Here is an 18,447-nt window from a genome sequence, read left to right as displayed (position 1 = left end):
CAGACATATATATGCAGAAACTACGCTGAACACAACAGCAGTTTTGTGGTACTAGATCTTCACAGCTAACAAGGGTAAGATTTTTAGGAGTTAACTGTCCTGAATGTGAGAAAATATTGACAGTGAGACCTAATTATTGGCAGTGTGTGTAATTAATGACTAACAATCCAGTAAATTGCTGCTTTTAATTTTGAAATGGCCTTAATTTATTCCTCCCTTAAACACACCCAAGACAGTGATTCAGCTTCCTACCTGGAACACAGAGTTGTTTTGCTTTGCACCAGGACAGTTCAAATGTGCACATCAGTCCCTGCTCTCTGCAACATGCGGGCACAGGGGATTGCTTGGGACTTAGGAATCCCTGGACCACAGCCTGCAAAGGCATGGAGCACTGCACCTGGGAATTAAAGCAGTGCCCTGCATCTGAACATCACAGCTCGAGGCTTCAGTGGGATCCCTCTCAGCAATCTTCAAAGGGTTTCTTTGTGGGCATGCTTTGGAGGGAGTACATGAGTTTCCTTGTATAAGGAACTCATTAGAGACAGGTCACAGCATCCAAAAGAGAAGAGAGATAATTTCAATAATTTACATAAGCCTCCTTTTTTTGAAGCCCTCTACCTAATACATTTTACTGCCATGTTCAAGGACAGACTGACCATGAGATCCCACATGAGAATGACATTTCCCCCTAGGACAGATGAGAGGAATTTCAGAATTTATTTCTCATTCCTTAGCAGACAGTGTGGACCATGTGGGCCTGTCTTGTTTCATCAGTCCCCTGCTACAGCATGGCATACACAATCTGTGGAAACAAGAACCACTCCTCAATTCAGTTCACAGCCCAGAACGTGCCCTTCCTTTCTTCAAGTGCAGTCTCTGGGTTTCACTTAGAGGAATCTGCACCACCTGGAATGGCATATAGCTACACAGAAGCTCAGACTAGTAAATACCCTACGTCTGTACCTAAAAAAAAATCCCCAAAGACAGCTGAAGCTCAGCCAGCAAGAGCAAAGAGGCAATTAACATATCAGGCAATTTCTACCGGCTGCTGACCAAATACTCCCAATACTGGGATTTTCCAAAATGACTGAGCAGGACACAGAAAATGCCATAGAAAGGAAATTAAGAGGAAATTTAAGTCCTTGTGGGGAGCAAGTGACTTCATTCTACGTAAGAGAGACTATCTGAACAGAGAGCAGCTTTTTAGCAATTTAAGTGTGTAAGAAAAGTCCTGAGAGTTTAATAAAAAATAAAATTACAACCACCCTGAATCCCTCTCTGTGAACCATCTTTGGTTGCATTGTAGATGCATTGTGCTACAAACCAAAGATAGAAAATGGGGTAATTCACAAAAACCTTACAGTCACCCTATAAAGGAGAAAAGTGGGAAGAAACAACTGAGCACAGCAGTTACCAACTCCCAAACTTGTCTGTGATCCCCAGTCACTCCTTATGGAGGGAGCACTACAGTGGTGCTGAACTTACAACTGCTTGGTACCAGCTGCTCTTCATGTACTACAGTAACTTTATTTCAGGAGACACCAGTGTCATTTCAGAAGCTCAGAACATGTAACTGAGCCATATTTTTCCAAATATAACTATGCTGACAATGAGTTGGTCTTCAAAACAGTAACAGCAGACAACAATTTAAACATTTAATTCTGAAATGCAGCCACCTATTTTGGTAGATTACTAGAAATGTTGTCTTTTTAGCAATCTGGTTCCCAGTGAGTGCAGCATCAATCTAGAAAACCTGAAATTAATTGAATTAGCCACAAAGAATAAAACTGCACAAGATTCCAAGCTTTTTTTGGCCCAAAGACAAAAAAAAATTGCATATCCCACTGGGAAACATCATAAAATCAATACAGCTTTTTAGGCAGAGTCAGATACCGTGTTTTTGACATATGTTAGCCAACAACAAAAACATACAAGACAAAATCTCCTTAGACAAAATGTGTTGGGAAAGGGTTACTACATTTTAGTTCTATGTCTACTACAACAGTAACTTGGAATAACTGAAATAATTTCATCAAGAAGAATTATTTTTCATGGAAGACTGCTGACATTTTAAAAGTAAGCACAAAAAAAATACATCTTGGTAGCCAAAATCCTCAAACACTTAATTACAGTGAAATACCAATAAATGCTGTCAACCACAGAAAAGATATTTTTCTGAATGGTGCCAGAAAAATACCGTCTCTAACTTTAATATTCAGAGCTAGCCTCAGAATGATTCAGAAAGCAGTGACTCGTGACAGACTAACTCTGTGTGTGCTTCCTGCCTTTGCTACAGCCCTCATAGCAGTGGGACTCTGTTCAGTGGGATCACAAACACTGGCACCAGTCAGAAGGAACAGGAACCCAAGGACTGCACCACAACCAGAGGAGTCAGTGGCAATCGCTGCAGTGGATTCGGAATTAGGTTCTAATTGCTGAAGCCCACTGTGTAAGCTTCATTATTAGAACACAGTATACCAAAATGGATTAAAAATGAATGATATGAGAATGTTCAATTGCAGCATATAATCGTTGGAGAGCAATAAACCTGCTAGTTGCAGAAGGTGAAATACCAGTGGGTAGCTGGTTTGTGGCCAAGCTGACAAGGCTCTAAGGGTTCAAAGCAGGAACCTGAAGAGGCTGTTGGCACTCAGTATGCCAACCATAACTGCATCCTGTATTACACTTTCCACCTTACAAAGAAATCCCATCTGACCCAACTGCTTACCAATAACATTAGAAAGTACCTTCTTCGGTATTTACCTGCAATCTCTCCATCAACTAGTGTTTAAATAAATTAGCAACATTTATGGCCATTAGTGCTAATGCTACAGTCAACAGCAGGGGAAAATTCTTCAATTAAAGAAAGCTGTGTACAAGAGAGCAAAGGAACAGCTGGAGTATCACTTGTAACAGGTACTGACTGTTCTGCACGGACACTGAGGGAGAACTCCAACTGCAGGGGACTGCTGACAGACAGAGGGGGACTGCCAATTACATTTCCTGCTACATCCACTTCTGTGGAGAGACTATGGAAAGGCTGAAAAGGTTCCCAAGGTGTTTTTGTTCTTTACTTGGGGTTTAGAGTTTACAAAGATGGACTACAAGAAAGCCTCCTCCCAACCTACAATGCAGACATAATGATTTTCCTCCAAGATACAGAACAGCAGACTACTGAAGATTCAAGAAAGCCAGTTATCAGCTCACAAACAATGGTTAAAAACTGAACAGAACTATACTGGATAATACTAGCATTGCTTCTAATAGTATAAAGATACAAACTCTAAATGTGTTTTCAGGTACAGGTTCTTACCTATCCCACAGAATAAAATATAAGCAAGACAAGTGGACAAATTAAATAAACACAAGAGGACTGTGTTGTTACTGGAAAGAAATATGGAGCACTGCTGAAAATTTTACTATTAGCTCTCAGGAAAAGAAAGTAATTCCCACTGTTTGAAAAGAGCACACTGAAGAGTAAAGAAACACTTTGAAAAACAGAGCACCTACAGGTTCTAAATGCTTCTTTGCCTATTTGGAAACATATAAGACTAAACCACACAGATGGACTGCATCCATTTGCAATGTTTCTATGCTTGACCACCATTTAATACACCACACTTCATATGAGAGGTCTGTATTAAGACATTCTGGAGAAATTTGCAGATTTAGAATGACGTATATGCAAGCCTTTTTACACTCAAAGTCCTTCTTAATAGTAACAGTATATATTTCTAGTAACAACCAAGTCACTAAGCAGAGAAAGAACTCTTCTCTAAGAATTTGAGACTACTGGAGCAGAGCATGAATGTCCACATTAAAACATGTAATTATCCTGAAAAGATGGCTCTTAAGTGAAAGCAGCCAGCATCTAACACAAGGGAAAATCCTACATACATAATTTGGAAAGGATTCTGTGTATCACCTCCTTAGACATAAGACCAACACATCAGGTCAGTCACAGCTTCGTCCAGCTAAGTGGTGAAAACCTTTAGAGACAGAAATGTCACTGCACCTTTGTTCTAGTGCTGCACTACAGTGAATAGATCCCCTGCTCTGCCCGTGCCCCTCCCTGATTTTCTCTGCTGCACTTGTGGCCACTGCCCTTAGCTGTGCCACCTGTCTCTACCAAGAGTGAGTGGCACCAGAGTCACTGCAACTCTCTGGGGAAGCTGCAGGTCTATATCCATTGTCCCTTGGCTACCACCTCCCCACATTGAATTCTCAGTCTCTCCTGCTTCTCACAAGTCACCTGCACTAAGGCCCAGCCCATCCTCAGCATCCTCTGTTCCCCAGAAAGCTTTTCCCCAGCTATTGTATTTCCTGGGCCCCCAGACAAAGGAAGGAATGATGAATTTGACTCCATGTTCTCAGAAGGCTGGTTTATTATTTCATGGTACTGTATTTTATTGAAGAATACTATACTAAAGAATACAGAAAGGATACAGACAGAAGGCTAAAAACATAATAATGAAAAACTCTTGACTCTCTCCAGAGCCTCAACACAGCTTGGCCCTGACTGGCCAATGAGTCAAAATAATTCACAGCAGAAACCAATGAAACAGTCACCTGCTGAATAAACAATTTCCAACTACATTCCAAAGGAGCAAAACACATGAGAAGCAAATGAGATAATTATTGTTTTCCTTTTCCTCTGAGGCTTCTCAGCTTCCCAGGAGAAAAATCCCAGGCAAAGGGATTTTTCAGAAAATATGAATGTAACACCCAACAGTGAGTTTGACAAGGCCTACTTTGGAAAGTGTACAGTGAGTACCATCCTCTTACCAAGGGCCACATTCTTAGATCTTTCCCATCTTATTCTGGCACTCCTATTATAATCCATCTATCGACTTTGATACATGTTTGGAATACTATCATTAAATATTGTTTATTTTACCATGAATGCTTCCTCAGAGATCTGCTTCACAATATTTCCTGAAATCTAGCCTCCCCTTCCTAAAAAATAAGCATATCAAAACCAATAGTATGCTGATACCATCCAGAATTGCTCACTAAACACTTCTGACTTCAGACCCTTGGTATCAGTATCAGGCAATTATTTTAAGCCTCACTTAACACCAAAAATAAGGTTCCTGGGAAAACACTAACATTCTGGTACAGGAACTGCTACTTGAAACTTCAAATCAGGAAAGAAATTATACAACTGAACCCTAAGAAAAAAAACCCACAAACTCCTCAACTAAACATGCTTTTGAAACACCTATGGGTTTACCCCAAATGTTCCTGTTGGTTAGGAGGGCCATCAACAGTTTACTGCCTAACCTGGCTGCTAAGGCCCAGTATTCCATGAGCAAAGCATGGCTGCTGTTTTACAGTGCTTGGGAAGGGTGAGAAATTCTGCAACAATTATTTGCACAATACCAAGATACAGACCATCCCATCTGCTGAGGGCTGTCTACCCTTGAATTTTTAATGCCTGACAACAATCAAAAAAGTGTGTGAGGGACAGACAGTTGTACATTCCTGCATGAAACTCCACGAGAAGTGCTTCAGTTCTGATGGATGCACTCCTTACACTTTGTCTGCTGCCTACTGCATCATTCCAAACAGCTGCAGCTGTTTAATAGCACTGGGTAAACTGAGGAGGTGGTCTGGTGTTCTCATCGACTGTGACACAAAACAAAGCCTGCAGCAAGATGCAATCCAGCGTCAGAGATGACCTTGTCCAGCGGAGGATTCTGGTAGAAAACAGAATATGGTCCCCAGAAAGTGAGGAGAAACTCTATTTACAAAAATTTATTTGGTATATAATGAATTCAATGTCACTTCTCCAAACAGTGCAATGGATGGTGGTGACAGAGTTACTGAGACAAGGTGAACAAAATGAAGACAAGCTTATTGTTTATGATTTCAGCAAGAATCAATTTTACTACGTTAACAGATTTATAACCCAAACATACATACACAGGCATATATAAATACTAATGAATTATGCATATGCTCCCCCCATCAAGAGCTACTGCACCATTGCCAGATCTGAAAGTTCATGGTTTCTAAGGAAGGAAGCATGAAGAGCTGAGGGCATGCTGCCAGAAAGGAATCACTAAAAATATCTTAAGCAAAGTTAGATGTATGTAGTTGAAAGTATTATTGGAGGAAGGCGGCGCAATCACTTCATTTTGATTATGATAGGGCATGTCACAAAATTATGACTTTTACCATAAAACAAAACGTATTACATGCAAAAATGAAAACTGTGAGAGGTGCTTTTTGTAAATTTTGGTTAGGAAATTATCTCTGTAAAGAACTTAAGAATGAGCTACAGTTGAAGAACAAAAAGATACTGCAGTTTTTCAGATCTGAGGAAATCCTTACTGAGACTGGATCCATATTCACAATTTAAACCAAAACAGTCCTCATAGATACTATGAAATAGAAAATGAACTCTTAAGCACTGATGATCTATGAAATTCAGTTATTCAGTTCACAATCCTGCTTAGGAGGCAAATCATGATCCCACATGTAAATGTTACAAAAGCAAATGGTCAGAAAAGTGGTAAATTCCAAAATATTCCAAAGACTCTAGTACGTACTGGGATAACCCAGCAGGTAAATCTGACCAGCTGGCTCCAGGACACATCAGATGAAGCCAACACTGCTCATCAAGAACTAAAATGCTCCTACTGCAAAAAACTTGTAAAATCGACAAAAACTTCTGCTTCTGCAAGAAAGATGCCATCTCCAACATATTACACTGTTCTAAAAGACAACAGGATGAAAGGATTCTTTGAACATGGACTGGCAAAGGAAATAAATAATCAACTAGTGCCTGAGACACAGCAAGTTAACCACAGACAAGTGCAACAGACACAGCATGCTTGCAACTCGCCAAAAATTCAAAGTAACAACAGCATCAGGGTTTGTAGGAGCAAGACTGCAAGATAAACATTATGATAACAGTAATGAGATAAAAGTGTGTCCCAGAGGTTCTCGAAAACACATTCCAAATAACTGGAAAGGTTACAGAGCTGGAAGTGAATGAAATGTCCTTAAGATGTCCTATGACCATTAAGAGGTCAAGGCAGTTAAGAGCTTGTGCAAGAAAGTCCCATCTGAAATGAAAGGAATGGTTTTGATATGGGCATAGAGATAACCTTGTGCACATTCAAGAGCTTGCTTCAGTTAAAAAAAACACAGTAAAGGAACAGCAGAGTCTCCTGATCTTGTTATCTGCTATAGGAAGGGCTGTCATTAATGAAGGGACTCTACTGAGCCAGTGGTCCTAAAGATCTAAAAGAGAGAGATCTATTAAAAGGGATATAGTAAAGTTATACAGACATTGGAAAGTCACAAGTCACTTCTTAATGTAGGTCCAACTGAGGGAAGCTTTATGACAAAACGTCACACGCAATGACTACAGAAGGGCAATTCTACTTGAAAAAACCCAACACACCAGCCAACCAACAAAAACCCCAGCCCACAAAACACTGGAGAGAGAGAAAAAAAAAAGCCATTACTGCCCATTAGAATACTGCTATCCTCACTTTCCCTGTAGGGCCTGCGGAAACTGCAGAAGCAAAGACTACACTGGTGTTCAGTGGCATTCTGACTTTAAGGAAGGCTTCCCCAAGTGTCCTCTGCTCAAAAATCAGACTGCAGGTAAACCAGGCTTCACCAAAGTGATGGCAAATTCATTACCACGGGAGCAAGATTTAGAATTCACACAACATTCTCACTTTCCCAGTTCTTCCAGCAATGTCACTAAAACAAACAGACCTCCCACTCCCCATGGACCTTAGATGGAGCAAGACCATGTGTGCCAAATCCATGGCAGGCAGCAGAATGGTCATTTTCCTGGATTTGGATTGTAAATACCTAACCACAAAAAAAAGCATCAAAACTCAAAGGAACACCACAAAACCAAAGTTATTACCTTCAGAAACACATATTTATTCCATAACAATGCTGCATTTTCAAGGCTGCTCTTACTAAGATTTCTCTTGAGGAGGAAAGTTCTTGGAGACTCTGAGTGTGTGTTCAAGGGCTGCTCTGAACAGTGCATCTGTGCTGGGCACTCTGAAGCCGGCACTGAGCAAGGCATGGGCAGTGCACTGAGCAAGCAGTGCACTGGAGAGCAGTTTCATCTCAGTGCTTTAAATGATCACTAAGTGCAACAGCATTTTAAAGAAGCAGATGTGTGGTTAAAGGCATCTTAATGCCCACACAGTGCCTATAATCAACATGGGCATTACACTGTTATAAACAGTGAAAGAAAAGATACTCCTGAGCTAGAGGAAAGGATGAAATGATTGGCAGAAAGAAATTTCAATGTTCAGGGTCATTTTTTGATTACCTGGAACTCAAAAAAGTTGGTCTTTCCCCCTATTTTTCAGAACATTCTTACATCAGAAGCAAAATCCAGTTTCTAAAGCCAGCAATCATCTGTAACTCATCAAAAGCCTTATTTTAGACTAAACCATGCAAATACCCTCAGTATTTTTCTTGTCCCATTTTTTTTCCTTTTAGCTCTTACAATAATTCTCCTGAATAGTTGCTTATAAAATGTTCCTTGTCTGGGTTGTGCACCTATTTCACAAGTTCACCAATCCCATAAGCTTGCATGCTCAGACCTCTCTCCTTCTCAAATGTTTTGGAGATTTTCTTTTTTTATGTATTTTGAAATGACAGGTGTCAGTTCTCTTCTTCAGCAATCTTTGGGTTTCATAAGCAAGAGTAAAAATCACTGAACACTAAACAGGCTTGAACAGCAAGTATTCTCTTTAGGTCTTATTCTGACAGTGCTGAATAACTAGTGAAAATACTATTTCATAAAAAACTTTCTGAATTAATAAAATTCTAAATTAATCTTTCTAAATTAATAAAAAACTTATGATTTTTTGTAAGCCCCACAGAATGAGTAAGGTCTGTTCACCTCATTTTAGCCACCCCTAAATAAATAATTTACAATAAAGTCAGTCATATTGGTATCTTTTGTTCTACAACAAGAGGTAAGGACCTTCAACTGCCCATTGACCCCATCTCAGGATCCTACCTGAAGATACACCTTAGGAAAAGCCGGTGAAGTCTCTGGAAACGCTCCTCTCCCCCCATGCTGGCTCAGGTGGCTTTGCCAGAAGATGACAAAATAAGTACTAATTGTCAGAGTGGGCAGGAGAACACAGACAATCCCTTTTGCATCTCCTCTCTGGAGGGTGTCTTCTGGCTGAAAGAGAGTCATATTTCCAAAGAAGAACAGACAATCCCTACTGCAGAAAACTCGAGGCAGGGGACAAAGGAAACTGCCAGTCATTTCACATAAGCTGCTGTGACAAACCTGTAAACTGGAATTGAAAAAGGCAAGTGAAGCAGCCAGGAAAATACAAGCCATTAGTTTGTGCACATGGGCTTGCAAGAAATGGAAAAGCTGAATAAAAAGCCCAAGATGGAAGGAGGCTTGTGTCATGAAAACACCACTGTATTTTTATGGCTAAGGTAAATTACTTTTTTCCAGAGAAAAGCAATGCAGTAGATTTAATCCACCCTGAAGAAACAATAAGTTACTGTACAAGAAAGCTCTTTTTCAGCTGTAGTAGATCAGTATTAATATAGGGCTGTAGAAGCAGCCACACTGGAAGGGCTATGAAGGGAAAGGGGAAACTGGAAGGTGACCGAAATAGCACTCCTGGGGCCAGGAATTAACTACACACATTAGTGTAACTAAATAAATTCATTCATACTGGCACATAGTATGTTAAAATATGCTGCCAAAATGTAACTAAAGGCTGTGAAGGTTTTAAAGAAAATCACTGAACACAAACCCAAGCACTCCAGTAAAAGTCTAAAAGCTAAATGTCTTTGGCCCACTACAGACATGAGGCAGTTAAAATACTTCCCATCTTTGTCTCCACCCTTTCCCTTGTTTTTTTTACAAGATCTGTATACATCAAAGTAATTGAAGAATTAATGTATTTACACATATATGTATATCATTATACTTTGGCATTAAAGCAGAACTGCAGACCAAATTTACAATACAGACTTTTTACTCTGCCAACAGATATAAGCCATAATATAAATTGTTGACTTAAATTTAACTGCTGCAGACTCTGGCAGGCAGTAAAATAAGAGAGGAGAGTGGTATTTAAAAGTACAGAACAAGCTCACCCTTCCAGTTCTGAAGATGAAATACCTTAGGATTTTAGAGACAGAGTTCCTAAAGACTTCATTTTTGCTTTGATACAACAGTACACAAACCCTACCAAAATGCAACAGTCTGCATATCTAAATCTAATAAACAGTACCAGACATTAGGAATGACAGAGGCACCAGCAATGAAGATTTCACAGCCTCAACCACACGAGAACACAGCCTCAAGGTCAACTACTTTACCCTTGTACAGTCAAACAGGCACTGCTGGGCTAAACCCACTGCCTCCCCAGAACACACCCCGCCACAGCTGAGCATCTTCTCCAGGGTCCCCCAGGTTTCACACAGACTTGGGCCACGATGCTCAAGGTGACTTACAGCCACCTGCCCTGGGGCCTGGGACCACCCTGCCACTCTTCCCTGCCCACACATCTGCACCCTGCTCTCCCAGAAACTCGGGAGCAGGGGACAGAGAACAGCCCAGGGTGACAGCCCAGGGTGACAGCTGTGTGGAACAAGGGCACAGCCAGCACAGCCTCCCCTGATAGCAGGAGCTGGGGAGGAACCCTGCACCCCCACTGCAGCCTCAAGGACTGGCTATCAGCAGTATCAGCAGGAGCTCTGCAAGGCCCTGGCAGTGCAAACACAGAGTCAGTCCAGAAAGACCAAGATCATCGAGTCCTTCTGTAACTATGTTCAACACAAGCTCATGTATTCTGTTCCCACAGTCTTGTGGGAACTACATTGAGCCTGTGGACAGCAGCCTTCTCTGGCCTAATCCGTGGCCCTGGCACATGCCCATGCAGTGACCTGCACAAAGCAGCTGTTTGGTAACACAGCTGGGTATGATCATATAACCACAGTGTCCTATGGCATGGCACACACACACAGAGGGCAAACCAAGGGATGTCAAGGCTGCAAGAACAACTTCAGCTCTGGTATTATTGAACTTCTGAAAGCTCAGCTCCACTCCATAGATGGGGCTTTTACAGAGCCTTGTCATTAGTCTTCTCAGGGTTTTCCTTCCTGTTCAGGGAAAGGGAAGGGATAAACAGAGGAACACAATAAATATGCCTGAGAAAGAGGACCCTCCATTGCATGGTGCTGTAGAGATGCACTTGGCTGCCCACAGCTCATAATGTACATCAGACTACACCTGAGCTAAGAAATTAAGCTCCAGTTTTTAATACTCATTTTGTGGCAGAATTAAGATACTACTGTTGAATAGATCACTTTGTCTTGAATATGTCTGATGTCTTCCAGTTGAAGAGACACTCTTCCATTTCTGTTTCTCATTCTCTGCTATTTCCATGTATGCTCCTTGTCTTTAATTTTGTTTTCACTAATTCTATACTCTGCCTACAGTAATTTCTCATGAGTAACACTTTACCTCTTCCTTAGGCATAAAGGGTACCCTTCACTGCCAAGGTTATTGTGGAAGTTAACTGAGGAGTTTATGGCAGCATAAATACAGAGTTCTCTCCTGGTAAACTTGCAATCAGCTGGACCTAAAAGACCCAGCTGGGATAGAATGGTTTAGGTCACACCTGTGGGCTGCAACTTACCTGCATTTTACCTGTAAGCTGAAAAAGTTAAATAAAACAAAACCAAGCAGCCCTCTCACAGTTCAATATCTGTTCATTGCAGATCACATAAATACAGGTGAAAATGAGAAGTATGTGTGTCTTTTCTGCGCTCCTACTGAACAACATAAATTTGAAGTACTTTGAAGTAAGTAGTGCAAAGTCATTTAAGATGTGACCATGCTTGATGTCCCTTGAAACAAGCAAACATTCCAACTACAACTAGTTTTATGCCTCCCCATCTTCTGCAGACAGACAGGTTTAGGTATATTATATATATTACTGTCAAAGGAAGGCAACAGAACAGAAATCAATGTCAACTCCCAATGTCTTTAAATACCATCAGTTTCATGAAAAACAGGCTCAGCTTTTACATGAGAATCTAAACTATGCTTTTCTATGCTGCTTCCCTCTCAGTATTCATCACAGCACTTCCAGAAATCATGAAGAAAGGAGTGCAGTAGTGAAAACTTTTCAATTTTCCCATCAAAATATTGGAAAACAGGAGAAAAACAGGCAAGACTATTTCAAACTCTTCCCATTGTTCTCTTTTCCCACTTCACTGCAATGTCAGTTTACTTCTGTTCACATAAGGACGGTTCTGCCCTGGACATATTTGAACTTACTAAGAAAGAGCTCAAACAAAATTCCTGTCTTTTCTTGTGGTAAAATGTCAGCTAAATGTAAGGTACTAGACATTTGTTTAGATTGAAAGAGCAAGGAATTAGACCTCTGAGCTCAGGAAGCCAAATACTATATTCCAGGGATGTACAGACATGCCAGAAAATCTCTTAGGAGCAGTTTAACTGCCCACTATGAGACTTGCAACCATTTAAAACATGGAAGTACTGGGAACTCCATAGATTTTTTTTTAATTAAGTATACATTATGAAAAGCCAGAGATTCATTTATGGAAAACACAGGAACCATTTATAGAATAGAGCAGTTACATCCCCTGTGACCAGTACAGGCATTTTCCAATATAAGATGCCCTCTTTCTTAATATGAAGGAAATAGAAAGGAGACTGCTAAGCATTTTAGAAAGTTTCAAATTTGTTTTGCAAAACTGGAGACTTTTCGGGACATCTGATTACAGCTTAACAGTCTTTAAAGTGGAAGTACACAAAAATCGTGCACCTCCTCTGAGCTTGCCTTTCATCTACTTAGAGCAGGGATGGTGAGGCTGGAGCAATAAAGTGGGAAGCTGCTACCTCATTAGTTACAAGTCTCCAAACAATTTAAAAGGAATTAAGGACGTCAGTAACAGGGGGTGCCACAACTCAAGAAACCTTACAGAGATCATGTAATTCAAATAAAATGTTAAAAATTAGTTTTGAACCACATGGTCTCATCCTAACTCAACAGCGTGCTAAAAGGAGAGTAGAGACCTCGGAGGGAATCACTGGTGCACCATCCACGCGTGACACCAGCGACCCACAGGATTCCCGTCAAGACACACAATGAAAGCTCCCCACTCGGCCTTACCAGCCCCGGAGAGATGCTGCACGTGCCCCATGACCCCCTGGGTGTACGCTCCTGGCTCGTAGTTGTCCATCTCCCCCGCCACGACGTGCGCGACCCTGGCGGCGCGGCCGCGGATGGCGCCCGCAGCGCGGTCCAGGCCCTCGGCGTCCTGCTCCCGCAGCGCCACGATGCAGCGGTTCACGTCCTCCAGGATGTGGCTCTCTGCAAGCACAAGGGCACTGCTTTAGCACCCACACTTAGGCATTCACACACAGCTTACACAGCTCAGCAGGCTGCAGAACTTACAGTGGCAAACCAACACTGAATGGCCTCAACGTTCTCCTAACCATTTACTGATTCCTAGAATTCAAAGGCACTGTAATATTCTGCTATAAGCAAGAACAACAATAAAATACTGAGTCAGAAAGAACTATAAAAATATGAAAACCTTACATACAAAGTAGATATTTGCAAAATAAAGAAAAAATTATTAAAGCTGCTACATTATTGTTGAAACTTTCATGAGCCACTGTGACAACATCTTCCATAATGAGATGACAATGACAAACAATTGCCCAACAACTAAACTGATTTCTTTTACATCAATGCCTTAGGATGCTTATGCTAAATCAAACTCTGAGGTAAATTATCACCCCTCTATCTTTCTAAATATAAATTTTTCAACTGGCAATTTGCACTTACCACACCATTCTTTGATACTCAAATATGTAGAAATGGGGGAAAAAAGACATCAGCAGGAAGGACAAAGACAAAGGAAAAAATATTGATAGTAAAGACTGGTCCTAAACCAAAGCATAACAAGCGCGAGTAAGGATTCAAATCAAGCTAGATGACAATAATGTCAAGAACTACAGAGATAACAGTTATATGGTACATTAATATTTCAATCTATACAACCAATATTGAAGGACATACTCCTTTTTTTTAGGCAAAGTAATGCGAATATAAAATTAAACTTATGGTGCAAAGGTAGTATCATAAAATATGTCTTTAAATGATAATATGTTTACTGCTTTTAAGCTTAAATGCTTCCTAAAAACCTCCCCATTAGTGCTGGTATTGAATTTCCTTTCCTACACAGATCTGCAATCTGCTTTGTCTCACAAAAGAGTGTACAACAAGAACATTAGAACCACATTTTGTGAAGGCAATAGAGCTGCTCCATCTTCAGAAATATCAGTGAAACTTCCCTTGCACTAAGCCATGAATTAATTCAGAGCTCACAGGTTTCTTGTTAATTCACGACTGCCATTCTGTACATGAGTATTAAATTGTTTTATGTTATCCAATAAATTAGACAATCACAGTAACTTGGACAGATAAAACACACCATTAGGTGATCCTAAACTACTAACTGGGTCTGACATGACTACCTTGGGATTCTGCCTATGCAAAAACCTATGAACTCCAGTTTAGTTTATGAAGTGGCTGCATCACAGAATGTCACTGTAAACATAAAACATCCTTATCCTTTTCAGATGCATGTCACTGTTGCGGCAAACCACCCATGTGTGAGGACACGAGGCTTGACTCCATTTTGCTCAGAAGGCTGATTTATGATGTTATATATTATATTAAAATACTACATTAAAAACTATACTAAAAGAACAGAGAGAGAAGAAGGATCAGAAGGCTACAAAAGACCAAGAATAGAATAGAATGCATAACAAAATCTTGTGACTGCTCACAGCCTTGGCACAGGTGGCTGTGATTGGTCACTGATTGAAAACAATCCACATGGACCAATGGAAGATGCACCTGCTGCATTCCCCAGCCGCACCGTTATTGTTTACATTTCTTTCCTGAGGCTCTCAGCTCCTCAGGACAGGAAAAATCCTAGCATCATAAAATATCATGGCTACATATCACCATCTCCACAGAGCACAGAAAAAGAGGAATTTAGCAACGCTGACTTTGTCAGCACTGCGTGTTCAGCATGTGCAAATTTGGTAGCTGCACCCACAGACTGACAGCTCCATGCAAGCAGGGCTCTCAGAGCCCTGGCAGCTACCTCAGCTCCTCCAGTGGCAAACACAACACACCAGCTGGAAAGAAGAGGCCAAACCAGCAGGTGCACAAAAATGTTCCAGGCTCTAGCCTGTGCTGTACAGTTTGTATCTCACCTTTCCTTTTCCAGGCATCTCTTCCTGTGTGCTTCCACAGGGCAAGGTTTCCAAACAAACCAGTCTATGTGCACAACGATGGAGAGAGAGGTCTGACACACACAGAACGCAGGAGAAATTACTAAAAAAGACACAGTTACATCCAAAATGAAGCAGTACAGGCCACCCTTGTATTAGTTTTAATACTGTCTATGTGTTAGCAGAGACAATGACAGAATGGATAGTACAACCACCACTTTAAGGGCCTTGCTGTGAAGAATACACTGCTTTTTACTGTCCAGAAAAGACAGCAATTAAAGGGCTTAATCCTGAGTAAACAGAAAGGCAGGGCTCTTCTGGAACCTACCAAGCAAAACCTCCATACTGGAAGATCAGTTACCTGGTTATCTCATGTGATGTGAATCTCAAGGGCATTAAAAAAATAAAACTGCCCATGGTCTCACAAACATACTGTATGAATGGAACACATGGTGGAAAGTTCCCAGTTTCCCAACCTTTCTAAGGGATGTCACAAACAACACCTTTATGGAACAGCAAACTTGAGAGCGGATGTGCCACAGAAATGGACTTAGACCCGTATGTATGGCAAGACTACTTCTAAGCCATTTTACAATTGATATAAATTAGACTGTGATGTATGCTCTCAGATAGTGTGTTTATGGACAACAAAGAGGGATACAGATTTTATTAATTTTGTCTTGTCCATCCACCTCATACTTGAAAAGCAGTGCAAGGTGTTCTTGCTCCATTTGTCCATGGCCACACATCAGGGGTCCCAGGGAGTCTGCCCAATGCCATCCATCTGTGTATCACACACGCCCAAGCCCTTGGCAGCACAGCGCCCTGTGCAACTGCACACACAGAAACCACAAGGGAGCTTGTCCCCAGCACAGGCACTGCCCAGCAGCTCATGCTGAATAAGCACAGCCTCTCACAATGTTCTGAAGCTCTTCCCAGATGAGCTACTTCACAATCAATAAAACTTTGCTTAACTTCATTTTCCCAAGGCACAAGTAAATGATACATTTGCCTTAGGAGATCTAATAGAAAAAAAAAGGAACATCACTGATCACAGTCCAGCTAAAATTGGTTTTAGTCTCTATCTTACAGATACTTCCTTCTTCTGTACCAAATGCATTAGGTCAACTTTTGATTTTCAGCCAAGTAGCTTACTTTCCCCAAAGCAGAAAATGAAGATTAGGATGATGGACCATCTCTTTGTCATGAGTCAATGTCTAGAAGAAGAGTTAATTGTAACAGTGGATTGATAGATGTTTAAGGAAATTGTCAGACTGCCATGGTTGTTGCGGTAATTATCATGAGCAAGTGCACTGCACCTTCTGATTTCCCTCTGGGATTTTGGTGTTAGTCAAAAATCATATCTCAGCTGAACTAACCAATGGCTAATAAAGCTGTCTGACAAAGCCATGACTCAGACTGTCTCTGGGACAAAATCAATAGCTCTTCCTCTGCATGTCATCCAAGAAAGACACGTGATGCCCTTCCACTCCACTTGGCACTGATAAGGCCTCAGTTGAAGCACATTAATTCACGTTTCTCTGCTCAGCTAAAAAAAAATAAATTGTGAACTAAATGGAGACATTATGAAAAAAGAAAAAATAATTACTAGAAATTTAAAAAATTTAGCACATGAAGAAGCATTATAAAACTCAATTTGGTCTCCTGAAGACAAGACAGAAAATAAAACATTACTTTTCTGCAAGGCCTAAATCATAAAATTAGGAATCTGTGCAGTGATAGTCTAGCCAAAAAATTATTTCTATCTTTTCCCATCTGTTGACATGATAAAATGGGAAGCACAGAATCTTTGTACAAAAAGTCAGCTTCTTTTCAGATAACTCCTATTCCCTGGGCATGGTACCTTAGAGTGCTCATCAGAAAAGGATTCCAAGTTTTCCAATAAAGGCACTATCTAGTACAGCAAAATAAACACTCCCACAGACTCAAAATTCTGTGATGAACTCCAGACATCAAACAAAGGGTAAGAACAGCCATACTTAGATTTAGCAAGTTTTAGTGTCAAATTTAAAAGAACTTAAAGCAATTAAGTGGAAAGTGCAATTCCTGGTATACAGCTCCCTGTTACCACCTTTCTTGTATTCAGACAGAAAAAAGCCCCAAAAACCCCCAAACAAAAAAAACTCCCAAGGTAATCTAATTCCCACCTTTTTGCTACATACTGGAGTTCAGACAATACTCAAGGCTAAATCTCCATCAGCAATCTTATTAAACAGATTTTCTTGGCACTTGCAGCTCTTTTAATAAAATACCTATATTCTACGAGTAAGACACTGTCTTAGTCACTACTCAGAAATAAAATCACTGGCAATCACTTAATGTCCAAAGTTCCTGGCAATTTCAAGAGAAAAAAAATTAGATTAATAGAAAAGTACAGAAAAATAATTACTTAGAACAATGAAAATACATATCCTTTCTTCCCTAATTGTATTAACTAAACATTCTTCATCTGCCAAATCTAAGAAACTAAATAATTTCTAATACTGTTTGTTGATAATGCATCTGACAACTCTGTCATTCTGTCTCAGACCAAGGGTGGTACTGACAGGAAGGGTTCCCAGTTATCTAGGACTTAGCCAAATGCATTCACACTTCCAAAATGCTCCTGTTTTAGACACACAGAGCCATACCATAAGAAGGGTTGAAGTGTCTATTCTCTGGCTTAAAAGACACGGAGCATCCAGAAAGCTACGGGCTAAAGCTTCACCTCAGTGCCTGTAAAAATTCTGGTGCAAGACTTCAAGGAAAACATTTCCAGGCACCAGAAGCACAAGAAGATTATTAGGAACAAACAGTACTGATGTACTACTGGGGCCAATCAATTATGGACAAACGGACTGCTTTCAGTGATGGAGGACTGGCTCTGTGGATGGGGGCAGTGCTCTGGTTATCCCTGACTTGGAGGACACTTGTGCCAGTGTCCCCAGCCCTCCCACTGCCACCCAATGAGGGTGGCAGTGCCTGGGCGGGTGAACAGCCTGCAGGCTCACTGAGGAGCAGGCAGTAGGAAAAGCTGGACAGCTGCTTCTCAGGAAGGGGCATGAGGAGGCTGGGAGCATTTAAGGCCAGGCACAGAGCACAGCAGCTCAGGAGGTGACATGGACCAGGCA

At 40.9% G+C, this 18,447-nt stretch overlaps 1 protein-coding gene across 4 annotated transcripts in view; it reads right to left on the bottom strand.

Moving 5' to 3' along the window:
- CTNNA3 (catenin alpha 3) overlaps positions 1–18,447 on the bottom strand; it is a 407,897-nt gene that overhangs the window by 84,926 nt on the left and 304,524 nt on the right. For all 4 annotated transcript variants that reach the window (XR_005626215.1, XM_039696239.1, XM_039696238.1 and 1 more), the window contains one exon: positions 13,176–13,376. Coding sequence is in view for 3 of the 4 variants with exons in the window: in XM_039696239.1 (XP_039552173.1) it covers positions 13,176–13,376 (201 nt within the window). In the remaining variant the exon portion in view is untranslated. The remainder of the gene's footprint in view (positions 1–13,175; positions 13,377–18,447) is intronic.

This window comes from Passer montanus, unplaced genomic scaffold (assembly GCF_014805655.1).
Source record: "Passer montanus isolate IOZ18808 unplaced genomic scaffold, ASM1480565v1 scaffold96, whole genome shotgun sequence".
NCBI classification, from domain to species: domain Eukaryota; kingdom Metazoa; phylum Chordata; class Aves; order Passeriformes; family Passeridae; genus Passer; species Passer montanus.
Note: the sequence above shows the minus strand (reverse complement) of the source record. Positions and strands in the feature narration are given on the sequence as shown.